At 35.9% G+C, this 26111-nt stretch overlaps 1 protein-coding gene across 4 annotated transcripts in view; it reads left to right on the top strand.

Moving 5' to 3' along the window:
• Positions 1–26111, top strand: part of SREK1 (splicing regulatory glutamic acid and lysine rich protein 1) — a 49995-nt gene that overhangs the window by 9854 nt on the left and 14030 nt on the right. For 2 of the 4 annotated variants that reach the window (XM_047850667.1, XM_047850675.1), the window contains exons 3-10: positions 5531–5646; positions 11260–11424; positions 11566–11744; positions 12951–13081; positions 13960–14074; positions 18889–19008; positions 19383–19751; positions 23138–23233. In XM_047850667.1, coding sequence (XP_047706623.1) covers positions 5531–5646; positions 11260–11424; positions 11566–11744; positions 12951–13081; positions 13960–14074; positions 18889–19008; positions 19383–19751; positions 23138–23233 — 1291 coding nt within the window. Of the gene's footprint in view, positions 1–3; positions 5245–5530; positions 5647–11259; positions 11425–11565; positions 11745–12950; positions 13082–13959; positions 14075–18888; positions 19009–19382; positions 19752–23137; positions 23234–26111 lie in introns of those variants that run through there. The other 2 variants (XM_047850683.1, XM_047850691.1) reach the window with 2 other exon arrangements.

Below are 26111 nucleotides of genomic sequence, written 5' to 3' on the forward strand. Positions count from 1 at the left end.
GGTATCTTATGTGTTTTTTTTCTATTATTGTAATCTCTGTCCTGTGTGTTACTACCTTTGGCTTTCCTAGAAATTGGTAGGTAGATAGTACTCTGTTGTGTGTGTGTGCGTGTGTGTATGAATGAAATTTGGAGAAGGAAATAATTTTTACCTAATAATAAAATATATTAAAATGGTTGACTTATTACTTCTATATGCTTGAGATTTAATAGCCAAACATTTAAAAATTTCATGAATTACTTGGCTTCTCTGGTTTGCTTTTGTTTTTTGTAGTTAATTTGCAAGTTGTAAACGAAGCTTTCTGAAATTAAAATATTAGGGTGGTAGGGGAAATTATTTTTAATATGTAAATAAGTGAGCATTTGCCCCTATATATACAATATTAATTGTATTACATAAATAAACGCTATGCATTTTGCCAAATTGGGGATAAATGGTATTTGTAAGAAAAATATTCATAATTTAATCTCTGACGTATCCTCATAAGGTAATTCACTTTGTTGCTGGGACCATTATTTTATATTCAGTGTGACTGCTGTGCAACTGAAATTTATGTTTTTATTTTAATGGCTTGCTTTCTTGGAGGGTAGGTTGGGTAATTGAAGAAAAATAATGGAAAGTAATTTTCCAAGGCCTCCATCAAGGAAATAGATGTTGAAGATGGGAACAAGGCCAAAGCCTTACAGAGATAATTATTACTAATACTTATTTTTTAGTAACTTCTATTTACAGAGTCATTCACATATAATAGGCTGTGCTGAATTTGACAGTTCTAGTGTGTGATTAACTTTTATTCAGAGTACAGATTATGGCATGTGTACATGGATTTTAGAATAGGTTATTATAATTTAAATGTCTTTAAAACTTGTTTTCACTAGCGGATGGTAAATGTTTTACAGCATAAAAAATTTACCTGGAACAATTTAATGAATTTTCATATGTCATGTTTTAAAAACCTCTTTTAGAAACCAGGTTAATATTAAAATAACCTAGTATATGGTAAACATTGCTGTGCTTCGAAAGTTTATAGTTATTTCAGAATGCCTATTTTGGGATGTCACAAACATTATAGTTAGATACAGTGAGCTCCATTCTGTTGGTTTTGAAGTTCCAGAATAGCACATTCTGTATTTTTTTCAGATAAATTTGAAAGTCTTTTCCCATGCCTGGGGGTTAGAATGGAGTAGGGGGAATAAAATGGGTTAAAGGTAATTATTTGTTGAATCCCCATCCTTACCTGTTGATCTGTAAGTGGACCGTGAGCCCACAGTTGGAGAGCAAGGTGAGAAAGCTGGTAATGGTTTAGTTGTGCATATCAAGTTCCTATCAGTTTCATGCCAGGTAAACTGCACGGGAAAAAAGAAATTAGTATATTAATTGGGAATATTAATCATATCTGAAAATTATGCCATCACCAGCACAGGACCTTGTATTATGTTAGCTCATTACTGAATTGGAAGGAAGAATACTTACCAGTGTTGCTTCGTTGGAACCTTGCTATATTCCATTGATTTTTTTCATCTATTTGAGAAGCCCAGACCGTTATTTGTCATAAGTTTTCAAGGTTATGGGTGTGTAAGAGGTTCCCTTTTTTTGTTTGTTTTGCTTAATAAAGATTAATAAATACAAATTTATTATAATAGCCCTTGAGTATTACTAGTGTTGCCATTTTGAGACCATTTCACTGGTTTTGAACATGAAAGTTTAGTTGTATTTTAGAGCACTGACTGATAAAATAATTGGTATTAGAGAAGCATTCAGATACACATTTTTCACTAGTTTAACTAAATACCACAGAATGACTTTATAGAAACTGAACTATGTTACAGTGAGCTGTCAAAGATCTGATTATGTGCTGCAAGCAAAGTTATGATGTATTGTTATACTAAAAGAGTAGCAAAGTGAGTTTGAAGTAAACCAAAGTGAAGAGTTCCCGTGGAGTAAGTTCTCTTAGAGGAGATGGGTGCTGTAAACATTCTTGTGTTCACTTTACTGACTGCATTCTTTCTTTGATGTTACAGAAACAGCATTATGAAAGAAACGAGAAAACCATAGAAACAGTTTTTAAGAAAATTTTTTCAGTTTCTTTCAATTTGCTGTTTTTGTAATGCAGACAGTTTTGTAACAAGCTCCTAAAGCTGTATAAGTAATGTTTGGTGTGTAAGTTTCATACAGAGTAAGCATTAACTATTGTTAATGAAACATGCCATTTCAAAATAAAATATACTTTCATTATACTTGTCCAAATATGACCTTTTTGTTGTTGCGTGCATCTCAGATTTCTTTTTTATAAATGTTAACACTTAGAAAAAGATAAGGTCAAACATAACAAGGGTGTCAAGCCTAATCATCAGTCGTAACTTTATGTCCACATTTTCTGGTAGATGGATTTTGACTATTAATTTGGTTTTGTATGTTTTCTCTATGTGATATTTGTGCATTATTAGATGACTAGACTGGCCAAGGCAGACCTGTTACACTTGCCTGAGTTAGGCATTGTTTGCCATGCCACTAAACCTGCCGTCAAGTGAAACCTTCATTGGGGAAATGAGATCGGAGTCTGAACCGCAGAAGATGGACGCCCTGTCTCTGTTTTTTATTGTTTTACTTTAATTTCATTTCTTTTTCTTTATTTTGTCCCTTTTTTTTGTTTTTGTTTTTGTTTTTGTTTTTGTTTTGTTAAATCTCTTTCACTTTAACTTGTGAGCTGGTTTTCCAGTTCTTTGTAAATGGTATTCCATTAAGGGTTCATAACATTGCTTTGCAGATTATATTGGGAGATGATTAGCAGAGCTCAAGCTTACGATAAAGTAAATTTTCATAGTAAACTAGGATACAGTGTTGTGAAGCTCAGTGAGTCTTAATTGGTATTATAGACTGCACAGGTACATTTTGTTCTCAAAACACTAAAACACTGGTAGAATTGTTAGGAACATTTTGTGATCTCATTGCAACATTTTTGCACTTTTTCTCCCAAATCTACATCTTTCATAAAAACCAACTGATAGTTTTTAATTTTCATCCTTCCCCCTAGAATTTTAAGCATACAAAATCCTCAAGGAAAATAAGTAAATTTCTTAGAAAATAACTTACTTCCTTGACTTATGAAGACTTTTACTTGCCTGCATGGGGAATGGATATTTGAGAAGCTTGAAAACTTACTTTCATGTATGTTTCTCTGCTTGAATTTTTTGAAAAATTTTCAGATGTTACCAGCTTCTAAATGGAATCTGAGGATTAGGATTAGTAGTAATACCATGAGAGCTCTTTTTCCTCTCAGTTGTTTTTGAGGAGTATAGTTTGGGAAAAATGCTAAATGCTTGTTTGCTTTATACTTTGATATACTCTGATAGTATTTGGAAGGTAATTTTGATAGAATTCTGTCTTGGAAGTTAAGCAATGGGACTTTTTTCTTAAAGGATCTTTAATGGTAATTAGAATTAAAACATGTGCCTACCTATGGTTAGACTTAATATTTATAGTAGTTTATTACTACTGTGATAGGCAGTGAGGGTCAGACAACCTATTGATAAGTGAGTCTTTGTAATATTAAGTATTCAACTTTTAGCCTGTGTTGAATATGTTGTGTAGTTTTACTACACTGTCTTGTAGACACTTACGCTTATTTAATTGACAAGTAATTCTAAATTGGGAACATTAACAGATTGAAACTGTTTGTTTGTTTTTTGGGTGCACACATTAGGGTAATGAAGCATAAGATTTACACTGTGGAACCTCAATTGATTTATCAAGATGTGTTCAGGTTTTATAAGCATTTGAAGAATAATACGTAAAACGGGTCCGGTAGTAATATAAATAGCTTAGTATATATGTGGGTATACAGATACGTGTATTAATACCAATAACATAAAATAAATTCTTGTTATTTCATGTCTTCAGTAAGGCCTACCTACATTTTATTTATATTTATGCATGTTTAAAAAATTCTTTGCTTGTGCAGAATTTACATGAAATAAAAAGATAACTGTTTTTGAAATTAGTACATTAATGGAGACTTAGATGTTGCAAAATTTAGGGAAAAGGCGTTTGTTAAAGCTAATCAAATGTAATTTTTCTGTTATAACAAAGGTGTAACCATTATTTAAAGCAAAATTTAAAAGCTGTCTTGAATTCCATCCATGTTTAGAGGTATATGCAGAAAATATTGTTTAGAGATTTATCCTGCACATCTGGTTGTTTTAAATAGAATTTCTTCCTCTAAAATCCAGCATGGTGCTTTTGAAACGTACTCCATATGCTATTTCCAATTTAGTGTGACTTTGTACACTGTGTTTTAAATTATTTTTGAAGACTCCATAATGGAAGTGTATAGCCAACTACCACATAATTATAAGTAGTTCTTCTAAAATCGATATCTGTAGTCAACTTTTTAAGAACTATTTTAGTGGGGGTGGTAAGAGAGAGAGGACACAATGGGAAAACGTGTGAAAGTTGCAGTTCTTATCAAAATTAATTGGTTAGAATTTAATAGTTAAATACAGCAAATTGAACTTATTTTAGAGTAGATTTTTCATTAATTGTAGGGATTTTTTTCTTAGTGTGTAAGAATATTTTAGTGTTTTTGTTGTTATTTTTATTAGGCAGTTAAGATACTTACAAGCAAGACATTTAGGCATTAACCACCCCTCTTCAGACAAGGATACATAAATTGGTTCTAAAAGTCAGGAGTTTAAGAAGTTTCCTGAGACTAGGGAACTTTTATTGTTAGGAATTCTCAAAAATTTTAAGTTTCCCAAGGCATATTCTTTGAAATTGGATTCTTTTAGGCGTCTCTGACCTAGTTGGTGAGATGTCTTCTTAACTGGATGGGTGTAGGCTTCCTTTTAAATTGAAGCTGATTGCTTGCAGTAGGCTTTTGTTTTTTTCTGTCTACTTGAAAGTGAATGGAATTTATTGGGAGGTTATTAAAAATTGTTTGCATCACCAGTAGGTAGGTTTAGTAACCAGGATAGGGGCACCCATTAAGGAACAAATTTCAATTCGCACATATTTGTTTTTCCTTTTCTTTTTTTTGACTAATTTGGTTATTTGCCATTTCTGGGGATTAAACTTTAAAAAATGTTCTTCTTTTCTGTATCTGATGTTCTGTGTGCTATTAGTGATGCAGCCAACACGAACGGTTGTCATGTGTAACACAACTTTCGATCACCGCGAAAACACCGTCCTGGGAAAGCGTCCATGCTTGATATCGTTTGGTTCATGAACATTAAGTTTCCAGTACAGGTGACCCATAGCTCAAAGTGTTAAATAATTGTCTACATTATTCAATTTTTAAAATAATATTCCATTATTGAGATTGTTAGTCTTTGAAGTTTTGCTCACTTTTATTTTTCCTAGTAGAGCAGGATAAAAGGAAAGACTTAAGTTCTTATTTATTTCTTTATACAGATCTGATAGATAGATTCATTTATTATTATTATTTTTTAAGTGCAAGGGTAATTGTAAAATCATAGTGTAAAGTTTGTGTGGTGTTTCTGCTTTCCATAATGTTTGGAACTTGCCTCTGCAGGTAAAATTCCAGAGGAATCCAAAGCTCTCTCTTTATTGGCTCCTGCTCCAACCATGACAAGTCTCATGCCTGGTGCAGGCTTGCTTCCCATTCCGACCCCAAATCCTTTGACTACAGTAAGTATTACACACCCTTTTTTGAAACGGATTTATGTTTACTTGTGTAATTAGCTGAATAAAGAGCTTAGAGAATTATTTCTGTTTAAATTTTTTTTTTAAATGAAAAGGATTCAGAATGTCTACTTAAACACCCCCCCCCCCCCCCCCCCCCCCGTTATCACTGACAGTTTAAACTGACTTTCGGAATTACTTCTGAAGTAATTGGCATTCATTTAAATTTGAGAACTAAAATAGATTATTCATTAGAAAATCAGTTATTGACACTTAGCATTTTAGATCACATGGGGAATTGGAAAATCTAGGTAAGTGTATTCCCCATTTCATGAAGACTAAATCTATTAAAGTAAAATAAAATGACCCATAGCATTGTAACAGGAAAAAAACCTCTGAGAAATATTTGTCTGATATTGAGAAAATGTAACAAGATAAAAACATGGCAGAAATATTTTTTTCATTAACTGTGTACAATTAAATAGGAATTTATTACTGTTTTTGTAATTTCTAGGAGGGGTTAAAAAAGATTTTGCTGCTACTGGGCTCTTGGTTTTTTGTTTTTGTTTTAAAATTTTTTTTTTTTCAACGTTTATTTATTTTTGGGACAGAGAGAGACAGAGCATGAATGGGGGAGGGGCAGAGAGAGAGGGAGACACAGAATCGGAAACAGGCTCCAGGCTCTGAGCCATCGGCCCAGAGCCCGACACGGGGCTCGAACTCACGGACCGCGAGATCGTGACCTGGCTGAAGTCGGACGCTTAACCGACTGCGCCACCCAGGTGCCCCTGTTTTTGTTTTTAGAGTGAGAGAAAGAGAACATGTGCATGAGGGTGGGAGACAGTGCAGAGGGCGAGAGAGAGAAAATCTCCAGAAGGCTCCATGCTCAGCACAGGGCTTGATTCCACTACCCTGGGATCGTGACCTAAGCCTAAATCAAGGCTCAGTTCCGCAACCAACTGAACCACCCAGGTGCTCCTGGGCTCTTGGTTTTTATGTAAAAGATTCCAGTCATACTTAATTTAAAGAGGGGTCATTTTTCTTCAAAAATTAATGGAAGCCAAAATATAAAATTCACCATAATTGCAAGTTGTATCTTAGCTTTGTGGTTTTAGATTATTAGGGGATGAACTAATACTAGCTTTATGATAGTAATTTTTTTTAAATACTTCTTTTCTTTCTTATTTTTAAAAATTTTGAGTAATCACTTCACCCAGCGTGGGGCTTGAACTCACAACCCAGATATCAAGAGTTGCATGCTCCACCAACTGAACTACAAACCGCCCCCCCCCCCCCCACCTCTTTTTAAAGTAAGCTCTGCCCCTGTTGTGCTTGAACTCATGACGTGGAGATCAAGGGTAGCAGGCTCTACTGACTTTATCAGTTAGGTGTCCTGGGATGGTAGTTTGTTTAATCAGGTTATAAAAGTGGTCTTTGAAACTTTGAAATGCACAATTTTAGTTCTTGTTTGCATAAGATTGTTCTGCTGGAGACCTGCATTGTGGTCCGTGGTGGGAAAATGCTTTTTTTAAAAAAAATGTTTGTTAATTTTTGAGAGAGAGAGAGACAGAGCATGAGCAGGGGAGGGGCATAGAGAGAGGGAGACACAGAATCCGAAGCAGGCTCCAGGCTCCGAGCTGTCAGCACAGAGCCCGACGGGGGGCTCAAACCCACACACTATGAGATCATGATCTGAGCCAGTCAGATGCTTAACTGTCTGAGCCACCCAGACGCCCAGGAAAATGCTTTTTTTTTTTTTTTAATTTTTTTTTTAAACATTTATTCATTTTTGAGAGACAGAGAGAAACAGACTATGAGTGGGGAAGGGGCAGAGAGAGAAGGAGACACAGAATCCGAAGCAAGCTCCAGGGTCTGAGCTGTCAGCACAGAGCCCGATGCGGGGCTCTAACTCACGAACTGCGAGATCATGACCTGAGCTGAAGTCAGACGCTCAACCAACTGAGCCACCCAGGCGCCCCCTGGGAAAATGCTTTTTAATAGAACATCTGATCATTTGAGTTGGGCTTTTTAGAAATTTTCTAGAGAATTTTAATTTGGTTATTTTGTGGTATATTTTACCATATCAATTTCTGGATCATTACCTTTTTCTCAGACAATATTGTCTTCTTATCTTGAAAATTCTTAGGGCTTATTTAGCAATAGCCTAAAGTTTTTATTTAATTTGTTGCCTTGAGAGGAAATGGTTTTCTCTTATTTCAGCTGTAGATATCTATTACGTTGAAATTTAATTTATGAAGAACATACTGAGTTAGAAAACAGGGAAGTGGCCCATTATGACTTGGTGCTTGCTTACCTTGCTGACTTTTTTTTCTACCTGTTTTCCTGGCTTACTTTATATTGGCCATATTGGTTTTGTTGTTTCTTGGACGTTACAAGCATATTTTTGCCTTAGGACTTTTGTACTTTTGTATTCATCTCTGCCTAGAATATATCGTCTTCAGGGAGACCATAGTTTCTCTGTCAGAAAGCAAAAGTGTTACATCAGGAACCTAGATCATCTTTACCCCATCAAAGACCAAAAGGGTAAATACTTCGGTTTCTTAGACCAGAGCTGGAAAGTAGACTAATAAAAAGAAGGGTAATTTTATTGTTACAGAGCATCCACATTCAACAGAACTTTCTGCTGTGCTGGAAATGCCTGTGTCTGTACTATTGAGTGTGGTAGCCACTAGTAATATGGGGCTGTTGAGCACTTGAATTGTGGCTCTTGTGACTGAGGCTCTGAATTTTAATTAAAATTCAAACAGCTCTGTGTGATTAGTGACAACCCTATTAAATAGCATAGGTATATGCAGAATGGTATAGTAAAAAGAGACAGAAAAAAGTTCCTAAAGAACTGAATGATCTTTAAATTTGAGAAACAAAGGGGTTGGATTAGATGCTTTGGAAAAGCCCATTCCAAGTATAGTGTCCCAGTGGAGAAAATTTGCAGATCAAAGAGATTTACAACTGGAAAGGCCTGTTTAATGCTTTAAGTCCATGCAAAACTAATAAATAATAAGACCCATATTTGTTATTTAACTTAATGGGATGTAGTAATTCTTTTGCACAGTAAAACAAATTTAATGTTATGCTCAAACATCTTTGTACCTTATACAATAGAAGACAAGGGGTGAGGGGAAAAAAGGAGTGTCTCAGTACAGAAGCAAACATGGACAAAAACTAGGCTCAGATGGTGGTAGTCTTGATTCATAGAGATCACTCACTCACTCTGAACTAAGATATTTTATACAACTTTATGATAACTTGAAATGGTAATGCTGAGCAACAAATCTAACATCTGTTAGCAAGATACCACAGATTATAGTATGTGCTATGAAGAACAAAACAGTGATGTTGTAGAGAGTAAATGAAGCTTTATATAAAGTCAGGGAAAGCCTCTTAGAGGGGATCGGTGACATGATGCCTGAAGGATTTGACTGGCAGAAGCTGGGAGAAGAGTGTTTTGGCAGAAGGAATGCCAAATGAAATGCATCAGGTGGGAAAAACTTGTGTTTTCAATGAATAAATAGAATGGCAGTCCGTATAGCTGAAGCTTTGTAAATGGGGGTGGTGGAAGTATGTGTTGTGAGATTTTGGAGAGAGAGATAGGGTACTGATTATAGGGCTTTTTGGCCATGGAAAGGAGTTTGAATTTTATTCTAAAGGTAATTAGAAGCCATTGATTAGTTTTAAGCAGGGTAAGACATGACTTGGCATGTTTTAGGAAGATGATACACAGGCCACTTGACAAGTATAAGTGATAATTGTTTCATCAACTTACATTTTCACCTTTAGGAAGTCTTCTTCTTTGGTATTTGCTTAATCTTAGTTTGTAATAATACACAGTCAGTGCTCAAAATTTTCTTAAATTGCATAAATGGAAAGTTGTAGTGTTTTTTTCCCCCTTGAAATGTCTTCGCATTTTTCTGCAGAATTTTCTATTTTCAAATTTTGAGATACTTTCTTTTCTAATTTAAGTTCACATTAAAAACATGTTCCTTGGGGCACCTGGGTGGCTCAGTTGATTAAGTGTACTGCTCTTCATTTCGGTTCAGGTATGATTCTGCAGCTTCGTGAGTTCAGGCCCCATATTGGGCTCTGTGCTGGCAACATGGAGCCTGCTTGGGATTCTCTCTCTCTGCCCCTCCCCCATTCACGCTGTCTCTGTATCTCAAATAAATTTAAAAAAAGTTCCTTAATGCTTGAACTAAAAACTGAATTTAATTATGTTACGAAAGATCATCCAAAGGTTTTTTTCTGTTCCTACCAGAGTATAAGTAAGTTTAATATTTTCGATTTCTTTTCTTAGGTAAACTTTGTACCTGTTTTAGTTTTAGTCTGTATATAGTGGTTCCCTGCCTTTACCACTTGGTAGCTCAATAGCTTTGGGAAAATCATTAACTTCTGTAAGTCCTTTTCTTTGTGAAATTGGCATAATATTCATATCTATCTTCTAGGGTTAGCAAAAGTTAGGAGCCATGATTATTAACTATTAGGAACTTAGTAACTGTTGCTGAATGCCCAGGATACACTTGATTCTCACTATTTGTGAATTCTGTGCTTGTGAATTCACCAACTAGCTAAAATATGTTTGAAACCTCAAAATCAGTACATGGCGGTACTTTCTGGTCATTTCTTGACCCACAGAATGATGAATAATTTGAATTGCTTGATATGTTCATTTTCAGCTAAGTTCAAACAGCAGTACCCTGCCTTCTTGTCTTACCTGTAATGCTGTAATATTTTTTGTGTATTTTTTTGCTGATTTTGCTTTTTAAGCTAGTACCCAAGTATTGAAGTGCTGTCTCATGTTCCTGAGGGGCTGGAAGGCTGTGATGGGCCTTACGGAGAAAACCCAGGGGTTAGATAAGGTTCATTGAAGCACTGGTTGATAGTGCTTCTGGCTGTGAGTTCAATGTTAATGAATCAGCATTATATATTACATTAGGTGTCTTTAACTAGAAACACATAAAACAAGATAATGCAGTTATTGGTGATGAAACTGTGACCAGAAGCTTTCAGGAACCTAGCCCTGTATTTTCCCTAGGAGTGATAACATATTCAATAATCCAGTTCATGGCAACTTCATAGTACGTAACTACTGTGAAAATGAGAATTGACTCTTCATTTTTAGTTTCAAGTTTGAAAGTATTTAAAATACCCAGATAAGAATTATGTTGTATTTCTGGGGTGTTTCGGTGGCTCAGTCAGTTAAGTGTCTGGCTTTGGCTCAGGTCATGATCTTGTGGTTAATGAGTTCGAGCCCCACGTCAGGCTCTGTACCGACAGCTCAGAGCCTAGAGCCTGCTTTGGAGTGTGTGTCTCCCTCTCTCTCTCTCTGCCCTTCCCTGATTGCAATCTCTCTCTCTCTCTCTCAAAAATAAATAAACATGAAAGACATTTTTATGTCTTAAAAAAAAAGAATTAGGTTACATTTCTAATTGTACATAGAACTTCTGTGACCTCACTTTCAATAATTTAGACACACACCTGGACTCCCTAGTCACTTTCCATTCTTGTTGAGTTGATTGTTGCTTTTTAAGATTAAAGAGTGGTAATGTTTGATGCTAATAGAAAATAATGTGATTTTTTGTTTGTTTGTTTGTTTTTTTGTAGTTGGGTGTTTCCCTTAGCAGTTTGGGAGCTATACCAGCAGCAGCACTAGACCCCAACATTGCAACACTTGGAGAGATACCACAGCCACCGCTTATGGGAAATGTGGATCCTTCCAAAATTGATGAAATTAGGAGAACAGTCTACGTTGGCAATTTGAATTCCCAGGTAACTAATTTAAGAAAAAAGTGAGTGGTAGGACCTCTTAATCTTTTCCCATTCTTAAAAGTCCTATCGATTGATAAAATAATATTTACCTAATTTTTAAAAAAGAGTATACTTTATTAAAGCGTGACTTTGTTTCTTCAGACAACGACAGCTGATCAACTTCTTGAATTTTTTAAACAAGTTGGAGAAGTGAAGTTTGTGCGGATGGCAGGTGATGAGACTCAGCCAACTCGGTTTGCTTTTGTGGAATTTGCAGACCAAAATTCTGTACCAAGGGCCCTTGCTTTTAATGGAGTTATGTTTGGAGACAGGCCACTGAAGTAAGAAACCCTAAACAAAGAAATTTTAATGATTTTGGAAAAACTTAAAGTATTGCTGATATAATTAAGGCCTTTTTTTTTTTCTTTTTAATAGTAATTGGCAATTTGTGGAAAGGAAGACTTTGTGTTAAGTATAAATGAAATACATGGGTTACTTACCATTTTAGTCTTTAAAGTTATATTTCACAATGTCTTATTTTCTATTTTATAAGATCTCATTTGATGTTAACATTATATGCTTTGTGTAATGATTGTAGGTCTTTTTCTATAAGCTATAATAAGATTGGTTTTGCTTTATAACTAGACTTACAGATGATTTAACATAGAGTTGAACTTAGAGTAATACAGTAATGAGAATTTTGGTAAGTCCAAGATCTCAGGAAGAAAATAGTATTAAATATTTAGAAATGCTTTAAATCATACATTTTGAATTTTAATATTTTCTGATACTCTTGTTTGCAAAATGAAAAATTGGTGTAGACTTTACATGTTCAAGACCAGAAATTCTATTTCATGCAGATTATTGAGGCAGCAGTTTTATCTGAACTTCGTAGGTAATTGCATTAGTTATACAGCTTGATCACGATTCAGGTATGAAAGGATAAAAATCTCTTTCTAGTGAATGCTTGTCTTCTCAATGTGAAAGGGGTAAAGCGAGACTCACCAAATTCATTTATGTGCATCAGAGAAACCACTGTATAACCTGCTAGGGAAGAGTTTTATCAGGTGCTTCCCACGTTCAAAGTTATAGCTGACTCACCCATGGTTCACAGTTGATTAAAATTGTGCACGTAATACACAGCTTCCCCTTCAACCTCCTGGGGTGCAGAGCTATCAACAAAATCTTGTAAGACGAGAAATGATTCATTTTAATATTGGTGTTAGCATTTTAATTTATTATAATTGTAAGTTGTGTGGAAAAGCACTTGTCCTGGTATATTGAAGTTGTTAAAGAAATCAACTAGGGTTCAGTTTTTCCTTTTTTTTTCCTTGCTTTTGACTTTGTTAGCAAGAGGTAAGGATGGGTGATAACGAGAAGAATTATGGTTTTGATGTTGGTTTTGGTTATTCTGTATTTAGCTGTATTGTTCTTAGTGTGCTTTCAAGCTGTCCTCACATATGTAAATCTTTGTATCATGTAAACATTTGTTTTATGTTTTGTAAAATATGGTGTGTATTTGTGATATGCTAATATTTTTAATTTAGAATTAATCACTCCAACAATGCAATAGTAAAACCCCCTGAGATGACACCTCAGGCTGCAGCTAAGGAGTTAGAAGAAGTAATGAAGCGAGTGCGAGAGGCTCAGTCATTTATCTCAGCAGCCATTGAACCAGGTAAGGCAATAGTGTTGTTACATAGGTCACCCTTTAAGATCAGAGAATCGTAGAACTGGAAGGAATTTTAGAAATTATCTTGGTTAGTCCCTTCATTTTACAAGAAGACTGAAACTCGAGAAAGAGTAAGTGACTTACTAGTGTCTAAGGTCAAAGAACTGCTTAGCCCAAATATGTTTTCCCTTGATACTGAATTTTAAGGCACATTAGCTTGAGTTAATCAGTTCTTTATATTTTCATAGCACAGTTAGTGCTGAAAACTGATTTGCTTAAAGCAAGGTATAAATGTTATTATGAAGCTAAAAACAAGAACAAATATACTTAAAATGTTCTAATTGAGAAGATTCACTTTCCTTCAAAGTTTTAATTTTAAAAATAGGAAAGAGAACCCATGATTCAGAAAAAATACAGGGACTGTTTTAGCAAGATAAAAAGGAACACCTACTGAGACTTTATGTTGCTTTTACTAAAAGTTAAAATTCCAAGCAAAAATGTGTAGGTGGTTTACAGTTGAGCACATTTTCTAAATTAGCACTCAGAATTTAAGCTTCACTCTAGCAAAATAAATGGAGAGAAGATTTACAGTCACTGTCCTAGGAATTACAGACATGTTATAATCGTACGTTATGGCAGCAACAAAATACTACGAACAGCTGTTTATAATCATCTGGTTTATATGTACTGCTGCAGGGTGGCTGCACTCAACGAGTTTATGCAATGACTTTCTTGGATGTTTCTGAAGGATAATTGCACAGGAGGAGGATGTACAGAGAGTAGGCCCCTTGCACTATATGTGGTACATTCCACTTGTGCCTGATTATTAACTGGGATCTTTAATTGTTCTGAGCTTACACTGCAAAGTGGTTTTTTCCTCCCAGAGTCTGGAAAGAGCAATGAAAGAAAAGGCGGTCGATCTCGTTCCCACACTCGCTCAAAATCCAGGTCTAGTTCAAAATCCCATTCTAGACGAAAAAGATCACAGTCAAAACACAGGTGAGAATTTCTGCTATCATCTTCTAAAGTTTTGTTGTCTTGTATTTAAAATAGTTAAGATTTTCTGATTTTTCTTTAAATATCAGAATTTAGAAACCAGCGAAGTTCAGGAATTATGGTTACCATTAAATGTTGCTTTAATTATAATACTGTAGTTAAGAATGAAATTTTATCTAATCACTGTATAATTTTTATGATCTCAACTAATTTTCAGTTTTAGAAGTTGGTTTTCTTTTGTAAGGTGCTCTAATCTTGAATTTTCTACGACTAAACCAGCCTTCATACAGAACCGGCAGAAACTTTTCATTCTTTTTATTGAGAAAAGGGAACTCCACCCAACCCCCTGTCTTCTCAAGGCTTGGGGTATAGAACTTCAGATCTTGGTTTCCAGTAGTTACCTATCTCTAGTCCCATGCGTCAAATGGGGTGCCTCACATCTTTGGTAACATTGATGGTAAGAGCCTTCTGCACCCACTTTGGGAGCTGAAACACAGGAGTAACTTGGCAGCTGTAGCTCCAGCTGTTATGCTTCAACTCTGTTTCTTTTCTATTTATCTTACTTTTTGTTTTTGTTGTTTCTTTATTTTGAGAGAGAGAATGCGTGCATGTGAATAGGGAGGCATAGAGAGAAAGAAGAATCCCAAGCAGGCCCTGCGCTGTCAGTGGGTATCGCAAAGAGTGGTTTGATCCCACAACCGTGAGATCATGACCTGAGCCAAAATCAAGGGTTGGATGTTTAACTGACTGAGCCACCCAGCTGTCCGTATTTATCTTACTTTTGAGTACAATTCTATCCTTTTAATTTTCTTTATTAAAAAAAATTCTGTTTCTTTGTATTTAGTCCAGAGTGGACCTCAGAATGTAAACTTGTGATAGCACCTTGATTGGAAGTGTCCTAAAGAATCGTGGCTAAAGTGATAACTTCTATTGTCTTCTTTAAGATACGGAGGGAGGTGATATTGAAATGTGAAATTGTATATAATGGATCCTAATTACGTGTTATATGTGCGTGCATGCTGCAGTCTAAAGAGAAGGGGTAAAGGAAGGTGTGTGTGTGTCTGTGCTGGGTGTGTGGTGGTATTAGAGGAGGAGGAGGGCTCGAGGGGAGGGAAAAAAGGAAACCAATATGTGGTATGTTGAACCTCATTAGCAAGCTCAGTTTAGTCTGTTTTTCTACGATACCAAGGAAATTAAAGCAATGAAATGGAAAAAAAAAAATACGATGTTCTTTGTTTGACTCTAGTGAACTATTCTTCTAGCTATTTACTCGTATATACTTTTCTGTTATTAGTTTGTAAAATCTTGTTGGGGATATGGTTTTACTATTTCCCTTCAAGGCCTTCCAGCAAGGCAAGTTCAGATCCAAGTGAAGGAAGTTGTGTCACGTACAAGAAACAAGGCAGTGCCACAGGAGCCAGAGTTGGAGAAGGAAAGTGGTACAGAAACAGTGGTACTAGGTTGTGGATATTTCTGCAGGTTGACAGGCTGTGATGAAGGTAAAGGAGTTACAGGAAATACAGAATTGAGCTGAAGAGTAATTACTTTTTTTCTGAAGAAAAAAAGAGACCCGAGACCTGAATCTCATTTTGTGTTGATGACAAGAGGTGTGCTCCAAGTCTGATACCTTCATGGTTTTCTAAGGTTGGAAAAAAGCAAAACTTGATTAACATTTGTTTCTTTGATGAGGTCTGTGAATTCAGATTTATCTGTTGGAGTATATTATTTAATTCTGTTTTAAGGTGCTTGGTCTTATTTTAGGTTAGGTATATTAGGATATTTTCCCTTTCCAAGGGTTAGTGGGAGAAGGATTATTCAGTCTAAAATGAAATTTATGAAATAAATATTTAAAGTAATTTGTTAATTGTTCTTAATTCGTGAGAATGCTTTCCTCTAGGTCTGACTACATAGCAATAGAAATTGCTTGGGTTTTTTTTTTTTTTTGTATTTTTTTAAATGTTTGTTTATTTTTGAGAGAGAGAGAGTGGGGGAGGGGCAGAGAGAGAGGGAGACACAGAATTTGAAGCAGACTCCAGGCTCTGAGCTGTCAGCACAGAGCCCAATGTGGGGCTTGAACTCAGGAGCTGTGAGATTGTAACCTGAGCCAAAGTCGGATGCTTAACCTACTCAGCCACCCTGAATTACTGGGTAATTTCAGGTGTTCCAGAAATTGCTTGTTCTTGACATATACATGCACATATGTATATATATATATATATATATATATATATATATATATATATATATATATACACCTACCACTCACATAGATTTATTTTATAAATTTGTACTGTTTTTATATATGTAGAACCACATGTGACCTTTACTGAGCTCATAAAGAAATACAAAAGAAGATAGGTTTTTTTTAAGGGGACAAAATAATCCCTTACTCAGAAACATTTGACTTACGGATCTTGATATGGAGGAACCTACTCCTGTTACCACTTCCCTGGTAGGGGAGGAGGGGGATGGTAGGCATTTCTTGTCTTCCCCTCCCCTGCTAGTTGGATTTGATACCAACCTCAGCTCTGGCTCTCCCCCACTAAACTTAATAGCAGGAGTGTTAGTTTAGAATCCTTTGCTTTTGAAGGCCTACCCTCTTCCACTTTCTCAGCATCCTCAGATGCTTCTAGAGCCCTCCTTCTAGGCCCAACATCCCTGCGCCCCCATCCTTTCCCTGTTCCTTCCCCTTTTATAATAGGAGGTAGGAATGAGTTTCTTGTCAGTTTGACCTTCATGAGTAACCTTGACAGACCAGCATGGGAACTCTTAAGACATTTTATAGTATTTTAATGGGAAACAGCGGACTTAGAGTTGAACTTTGATGAGACATAATGGTAAGTTGCCCTGCATTTGCAGTTTAATTTATAAATGCAGTTTTGTATTTTATGCTAAAATAAGATCTCCTAATGATCACTGAAGTCTATCTGTGGTTGGATTAGATTTGCTTTTGACTTGAAGCTTTTATCGATCCTAATCAAAACACTTCTTGTAGGTGACTAGTGGGTGAAATAGGGACTTGAAAGTATTTAATGTCAAAATTAAAATACTACAGTAATTACTCTTGGGACTTTCAAACTCTGAGGACCATAGGGTAAGATATGAAGCCACGTGAACAGCGTTTTTTAAATTAATTTTTATTTACTAAGGCTACACTTAATTTTTTAAAAGGTGTTTCTTTGTTTAAGGTTGGAAAGCAGTGTTGGAGGAAAACAAAATTACTATGTATATTTTCAGTAAGATTAACTAGAACAGAAATGTTAAGACTTTCAATTAAGTACACAGAAGCAAAGGCCTTATGAAATATTACCATTATGTGGATTCCTATAAATGGATTAAAAAAGTTTTCAGTTTTGCCTTAATATCTAGTACTTGACTATTAGTAATAAAGATGTCTACAAACAGTGACTTACCTTCTTGTATCAAAAATGTGGTATGAAGATGAACGTATAATTTTAAAGCAATATAATAGATGAGCGATTCAGTTGAGAATTGGCTATTAGAAAACAAATTTTAACTAACTGAAAAATGTGTTTAAAAAACAAGATTTGATTAATGGAAAATTGGAGATTTTTCTGGTTTTTTAGCATACCACAAACATTTAACTGTATGTATTTTATAGATCGTTGTTTTTAATTCCTGAAAACATGACTATCGAGATGAATTTTAATTGTATAAGGCATACTTGTGGAAGTTTATATGATCTCCTTGGAATATATAAAGATAGAAAGTTTTCAGTTATGTTAATTATTAATAGTGATGTTATTGAGCATTAAGGATCTTAAGCATTTACTCTGTGCCAGACTGCTAGGCAGTTTTCCGTGTATCATCTGACTCAGTCCTCATGACAGCCATAGGTGATGTAGGTATGATTTTGACTCCCAACTTTATAGATGAAGAAACTAGGCTTAGAGAGGGTAATGACTAGCCGGAGTTCTCAGAGCCAGCTAGTGTGTGGCACAGCTGTGTCAGAGCCGGATTGTTTCACTCCAAAGCTGGTGAGTCTTATCACTTTGTTATTTAAGTCGTGTGCATTCAGTTTTGTTATATTTTAATACATAGTTGCTAAGATATGACATTATGAGAAAAGTTCATGTCACATAAGTAAGATTTCAGTGGGAAGAAGGGGCCTAGAGAATTTCAGAATTGGAGTGAGAGTTATTATTTTTCCTGCAAGAATTCCAGTAATAAAGGTTTCTTTTAATAGCTGTGTTTATGTAGTTATAAAATCAAGGTCTTGCGAATCCAACATTTAATTATATATAGCTTTAACTCATGAGTGATGTTTACTTTCCTGTCACATTAGCAGCATAATTAGTACTGTGCATCTTAATACATTCTTAGTATGTGTTATGACAAACCTTTCACAGCCATTTAGAGAAACCATTCAGGCATACAACCACTGTTTCTTGTCGGACTTTAACCACAAGCTGTCCTGTTCCATGTAAGTCAAGAGTTAAATTTAATTTATGCTATAAAAACTTCTTCTGTGAGAGCAGTCCTATAATAATTGGTATATAATAATTAGCAAAGGAAAGCCAAAAGCCACACTTGGATATACCAGCTTCAGTCTGACATAGAAGAGAACTTAATTTCTTTCTCTGTCTTTGTGTTCTGGATAATGAACTATTTGGTAAAGTTGCCAATAAATAATTTATTTCAAATAATCTAAAGCATTTCATAATAGAGAATTTTAAAAGACCGATAAATACTGTTGGGGTCAGTTTAAAATTTTTCTTACCTGAAAGACATCTTTAATTTTTAAAAACAAATTCTAAGAGTAAGTTTTGACGTTCCAACAACTTGTTTTTCTTTAGGAGTAGATCCCATAATAGATCACGTTCAAGACAAAAAGACAGACGTAGATCTAAGAGCCCACATAAAAAGCGCTCTAAATCAAGGGAGAGACGGAAGTCACGGAGTCGTTCACGTTCACGGTGAGTTTTGGGGAAGTTAGTGTTAATTTTTTTATGGCTTCATTTGTTAAAAAATTACTGTGGTTTAGGTTTTTAATGGGAGACATGCAACTTATTTCTGATTGTTTTAGTAGTGATTAATATTGATTGCCATTGATTTGAGTCTAATGATCAGAATGACTCTTGAGGTTTCTAAAATACTTAATTGAGACTGATAATTGTTTCATTTAGCAGCTTCATGTGCACCTGGGTTATATAGAAATTATTATGTAATGTATTCTAAGCTAGTATAAATTGTTTTGTGTTGATAATTGTTGAGGACAGAGAGGGAGGTCCTTTTTGGGGAGTAGAATAATTTTAGTTGTGAATTTATTTATTTATTTTTGTTTTTAAAGGGACAAGAGAAAAGACACCCGAGAAAAGATCAAGGAAAAGGAAAGAGTGAAAGAAAAAGATAGAGAAAAGGAAAGGGAAAAAGAGAGAGACAGGGAGAAGGAACGTGAAAAAGAAAAGGAACGGGGTAAAAACAAAGATAAAGACCGGGAAAAGGACCGGGATAAAGACAAGGAAAAAGACAGAGAGAGAGAGCGGGAAAAAGAGCATGAAAAGGAGCGAGACAAGGAAAAGGAAAAGGAGCAGGACAAAGAAAAGGAACGGGACAAGGACAGATCCAAAGAGATAGATGAGAAAAGAAAGAAGGATAAAAAATCCAGAACACCACCCAGAAGTTACAATGCATCAAGAAGATCTCGTAGTTCCAGCAGGTTTGATAATGCTTAAAATTTTTACTGGTGACAAATGAAAACGTAAATTATTCCATGCAAGAGAAAACAGTCCAATAATACGAGAACATTTCCTTCTAATTGCAGAGTAAACATTTCTCTCTTAGAGCATTTGCCACAGTGTTGAATCTGTGAGGAGGAAGATATGATAATCGGGCAAAATGATCTGAAAAGTTTTAACTGTTGTTTGTAATCCACTGTTTTAACCCTGGTGGTGGCAGTGGCTGCTATTGCTTATTTTCTTGGAGGATGAGGTAGCAAGGGCAAGTTTTTCTTTTCTTTTCTTTTCTTTTCTTTTCTTTCTTTCTTTCTTTCTTTCTTTCTTTCTTTCAAATAGGGAAGAATCAATCTCAGACTTCTATATTTTTTTGGAATGATATGGTAAATTTAATATGCAAAATGATTACTAAAATTGCAATTTTAGTCCTTTTTGTCTTTTTAATTTTTACTGCTCTCTCTTCTTGAGTGAGTGCATGATGTTTAAATTTTGGTTTTCGTTTATCTGTCAATTTTAAGGTTTTGCTTTTTTCTTAGAGATTGTTCCCTCTATTAATAAGTACACTGCCACCAGGTGGCAGCAGGTTGCCATAGTAACAGCTGCAAAAAAGAGGACCTTCGTTGATTCAAGATTATCTAAACCTGTATCCATTACTCCAGAGGATACCATAACTGATAAACGGAGGTTCCTAACTTGTGTTAAGCTAGATATTAAAAATACATGTGTTAGCCAGTGTTATGTATACTTTAAATGTGGTTTTGCATGGAAAATAATTGGAGATGAATGTATATTTCCTGTTTTTATTAACTTTAGGCTGTTCTTAATACCAGTCTTTGGTTAGGTAATACAAGATAATTGCAGGCATTTATTGAATGCCTTACCATATACCAGATTTTGTCTCAGCACAGTTTGTCATGACCTACCTTATTTAATCTTCACAGTAAGTCTGTGAAAAGACTGTTACTATCATGGTTTCAAAATATGAAGAAATTGAAACTTAGGGGAAATTCTCCATCTGCTCTGCACTTTCATATTAGAAGTACAGTAGCTCTTTTCTCTTCTTTTTAGGAGGTTAAGTTTAGTTGAGAGTTCTATAACCAGTACTTGGTACCTGATTTTAAAAACTGCCTCAGAAGGATGAAGTTGAGAGCAGCAGTCCATGTTCAAATGGGGCTTATAATAGATGGCTGCCGTATTTTGGCACACTGGACCTGAAGCTGAAGAATTACCTTGGCCTCATTGCTGTGGATACCAGTTGAGCCTCACAACTGCCACTTCTCTGCACAGTGATTTTATTGTCACATATTCTGTTGTGTTTATGTGGTCATTTAGTCACTGCCCTTTGTAACACAAATACTGTTTTGATTCCTTTTAAATTAGTTGCATTTACTTTTTTGTTGACTTTGAAGTGTTTAATATTTTCAGGGGCCATTTTAAGTTGCTTGACATTCAAGAAAGTTCAGATATTCACATTCATTCTTAAATATATTCTTAACTAGCCACTGGGGCCTGGAGAATAAATGCTGACTGACATCCGTTTCTAAAGGTTCAGAAGTTTGGAATGTTTCATGCTTTCACAAGAGCTTGGCAAAGAGTTACAGTTTGTTAGCTTTTAGCGTTTTTCTGTTTCTCATGTGCTCTGAATTGTTGAGTACACAGGAAACATTTTAACTGCTCAGAAAAAGAGTGTGCTTGGTATTTTTGTTTTCAAGATTGTCCCCTAATCTGCATTTTTTTAAAAAATTTTGATGTTTAAGCAGAAAATATTTATTGACACTGGGTTTGTGCGAGAGACTGTACTTGGTGCTTTACAGGTATTATCTTAAATCCTCATCACAGCACCACAGGCATGAGTTATTAACTCCGTTTTCCAGTTGGAAAAATTGAGACTCAGATTATGTAATATGACCCTAGTTATGCAGCTGATAAGGTGTGGAACCAAAGTTTCAATCTAAGTCTAACCAACTACAGTTCTTCAAACTACAGCTGACTGCTTTTTTCTCAACAAATTGACACTCTAGATTGCTGTCTTTCCAGCCTTAGCTCTCAATGACATCAGGTATTAGTCATTAGATGTCCCCCTGTACATAGTGCTTCTTGAGTGAAGACTTAAACTGGTCAGAGTAGAATCATTTTGTGTAAACAAGTAAGATACACTGACATTCTCATGCTGTGAGATAAGTACCTCCTGTACTTGTGCTGAGTTGTTAAGACATGGCATTAACTGAATGGAATATCGTTACCTAATTTTCACTTTAGTCAGGACGTGTAATTTTGGGGTGTCATGGAACTAAAATTGGGTAATGGATGAGAGAGCCTTAGGTAGAATTGGAATTGTGTTTCCAAAGGTCTTGAGGTTTTTTTTTGAACATCTGTATCTACCACATCTGAGCATTATCTAGTTTTTTTTATATTTTATAATGAGAGATGTTGGCAAAATGTTTTATTAGCCTAGAATCTTCTTGCTGAAGTGGTATGGAGGACTTGAATTCTAGGGGATTTGGTTCTTCCACCTATATGGCCTAATAATCAGGGCTTCTTGTGAGATAGGTCGTTAGACACATTAATTGTAATTAGTATGTTCCCCTATCTTATCCCCTGAATTATGGACATCTTGAAATTCATTGTTTCTCATTTGGCCAGGTTTTCAATGAAGTAATTTTGAATATGCATCATTTGCTAACAAGTTAAGCAAAATAGTTTTTAATAATACTAAATTATGTTAATCAAGGTAGTAGTTATTTTTTATTTCATATTTAAGTCCCAGGCTTTAACTGCTTTACTTTTGTCTTAGCAACTTGTGCACTCAGTTTTAAATGAATAGAGTAATAAAATGGTAGGAAGATGGAGGGTAAAACAATTTCTCTGTAAAGTGAATTAATGTAAATACTTTTTTAGAGACATTCTAAATGCTCAGATCTGATAAGTTCACTTTTTACAAGCCAACTTAATCTTTTAGTTCTTGAAAAGGGCCTATTACCTTGTTAAATAATCCACAGTGGGGCAGCGAGGAGCTAGAAGCATGACAGAGGATCTGGATACATAAAAAATGTTTTAGATGCTGAGGAAGAACGTACTTGAGAGAATCAGAAACATCTAATATTCTTTCTATTCAGGAAATTGTTGTTCACATAAACCAGATGAAAAGAAGGTCTTCTACCTTTTCTATTATGAAATCTTAGAACATATTTTCCATGTCTATAAAATTGCTCAGAATTTGACCTGCACTGAAATGAGATAACATGAGTTTAAACTAACCTTTTAAGAATACTGTTCACTTGAGAGCATTAAGGATTCTTTTCTTTTGTATATTTGAATTGTCCTGTATTTAAATTGCTATATTTTTAAATGACATATTTTCATCTTTCAGGGAAAGGCGTAGGAGGAGAAGCAGGAGTTCTTCCAGATCACCAAGAACATCAAAAACTGTAAAAAGGAAATCTTCTAGGTCTCCATCCCCTAGGGGGTAGGTTGAAAGCATGTGCTAAATCCAAGGACCGAAGTGGGGGAAGAGAAATTTTCTTTTTAATCTATTTTTAAACTTGATTTATTTATTTTTATTTTTTTTAATGTTTTATTTTTGAGAGAGACAGAGTGTGAGCGGGGGAGGGGCAGAGAGAGAGAGGGAGACACAGAATCCAAAGCAGGCTCCAGGTTCTGAGCTGTCAGCACAGAGCCTGACGTGGGGCTCGAACCCACGAGCTGTGAGTTCATGACCTGAGCTGAAGTTGGACACTCAACTGACTGAGCCACCCAGGTGCCCCTGTTTTAATTTTTTTAAGGCTTGTTAATAGAGAAAGAACATTAGCAGGTGGGGGGCAGAGAGAGGGAGAAAGACAACAGGAACAGGGGAGGGCCCAGAGGGAGAGAGAGAGAATACAGGCAAGGGAGGGACAGAGAGTGAGTGGGGGGCGGAGAGAATCCCAGGCATACCCCAGGTGGGGCTCAAACCCACAAACCCTGATGAGATCATGACCTGAGCTGAAATCAAGAGTCGAATGTTTAACCGACTGAGCCACCCAGGTGCCCCCATTTTTAAACTTTCTATTTTGAATGAGTAATGTTTTATACATTTTCGTGTTTCAGAAATCACAACAGTATAAAAAGTTATACATCAATAGGTCTTAACTTCACCTTTGCACTCATCCACTCTGTCCCCATAAGTAATGACTTCACTTTTTTGTATTGTAGATCCTTCCAGTTTTGTGTATAGGTATACAGTATGGAAATAGTTTTTTTTCATATTTCTTTCATAAAAGGTAGTACAAAATACACACTGTCGCGCCCTTGCTTTTTGTTACCCAACTACCTGGAGATCTTTACGTATCCATCAGAATGTTGCTTTGTTCTTTTTAACAACTGCACGGACTTCAATTATGTGGCAGTAACGTTTTATTTAATCATCCTGTGGTAGAATGGGTTTTCTTAATTTTCCTATTGTAAATGATACAGTACTGTAATGAATAGCTTTGAACTTACTTTGTCCTGTGCAGGTGCATGGGAAAATTCCAGAAGTGGTATTATTGTGTCAGAGATGAGGCATGTTTGATTTTGAGGAGTATTTCTGTACTGCCTTCCAAAAGGATTGGCAGCAGTTTGCACTTTAACCGGCTGTGTATGAGAGTACCTGTTTTCCTATAGCAACAACATACTATATTATTAAAGTTGTGGATTTTTGTCTGTCAGATAGATGAGAAACGGTACCAGTATCTAGTAATTCTAGTTGCATGTCTTTTAAGAGTGAAGGTGACCATGTCTTTATATATTTGAAGGCCATTTTTATTTCCTGTGAGTTGTTTGTGTACTTAGGCCATTTTTCTATGGGATCTGGTTTTTGTTTGTTTTCAAAATTTTCTTATTTCCAGAGCTGTTTTTTGTATTCTTTTTTTTTCTTCTTTTTTTTTTAACTCTACCCCCATTGTGAGGCTTCAACTCCTGGCCCCTGAGATCAAGAGATGCTCTTCTGACTGAGCCAGCCAGGTGCCCCTGTATTAGGGAGATTATTCCTTAGTGATTTGATACCAGGTCTCATTCCTAGTTTGTCATTTGTTATCAGAAATTACTTACGAGACTTCATTATACAAGTTCTTGATTTTTTTTTAAGTTTATATTGATAGAGCGTGTGAGCACAAGTGGAGGAGGGGAAGAGAGAGAGGGAGACCAGAGAGAATTCCAAACAGGTTCTGCACGCAGCACAGAACCTGACTCGGGGCTCAAACTCAGTAACTCTGAGATCTTGACCTGAGCCAGAATCAAGAGTCGGATGTGTAACTGACTGAGCCACCCAAGTGCTTAAAGTTTTTGATTTTTATATGATTTCTCAATTTTTTTCTTTTTTTTCTATTTTTAAAAAATATTTATTTATTTTTGAGAGAGAGAGAGAGAGAGAGAGGGAAGGAGGGTGGGAGGGAGGGAGAGGTTTGAAGCAGGCTCTGTGCTGACAGCAGAGAGCCTGATGTGGGGCTTGAACTCACAAGCTGCGAGATCATAACCTGAGGTGGGGTTGGACGAGATCATAACCTGAGCTGAGGTTGGACGCCTAACTGACTGAGCCACCCAGGCGTTCCCCCCACTGCCCCGCCCCAACCTTTTTTTTAAAGTAAACTCTACCCAGCGTGGGGCTCAGAACTCAAAACCCGGAGATTGAGAGTTGCATGTTTTACACACTGAGCCAGACAGTGCCCCTCAAGTGTTTCCTTTTATGACTTCTGGATTTTGAGTTATAAAGTTAGAAAGGTCTTTTCTAGATAATCCCCGCCCCCAATTGTTCCTTTTCATACTTTATGGTTTTAGTTTTTGCATTCAGGTAAGCTTTCCTATTGATCAATACCATTTCTTAAAAACTCAGCTTTTCTTTTTTCTTTCTTTGTTTTTTTAATGTTTATCTTGAGAGAGAGCGTGCATGTGTGTGAGCTGGGGGAAGGACAGAGTGGGGGAGAGAGAATCCCAAGCAGGCTCCATGCTGTCAGCACTGAGCCCGATGTGTAGCTTGATCTCAACACAGGACTGGGCTGGATCTCATGAACCGTGAGGTCATAACCTGAGTGGAAATCAAGAGTTGGATGCTTAACTGGCTGAGCCTACCAGGTGCTCCAAAAACTTAAATTTTCCAACACTAATTGGATGTGTTGCCTTTTCAGGTACTGAGTGTTTCTATTTGTGTTTGGGTCTGTTTCTGGGCCTTCTCTGGAGTGGTTTGATGATTCATGCCAGTGCCCATGATTTTTATTATTCGGTTTGTGTAATATTTTTTTAACATTTAGTAGGGTTGATTCTCCTCCACACTTCTGCTGTTTTTTTGAGCTTTCTTGACCATTCTTGTGTGTTTTTCCATTTGAACATAA

The sequence above is a fragment of the Prionailurus viverrinus genome, chromosome A1 (genome assembly GCF_022837055.1).
Source record: "Prionailurus viverrinus isolate Anna chromosome A1, UM_Priviv_1.0, whole genome shotgun sequence".
Taxonomy (NCBI): domain Eukaryota; kingdom Metazoa; phylum Chordata; class Mammalia; order Carnivora; family Felidae; genus Prionailurus; species Prionailurus viverrinus.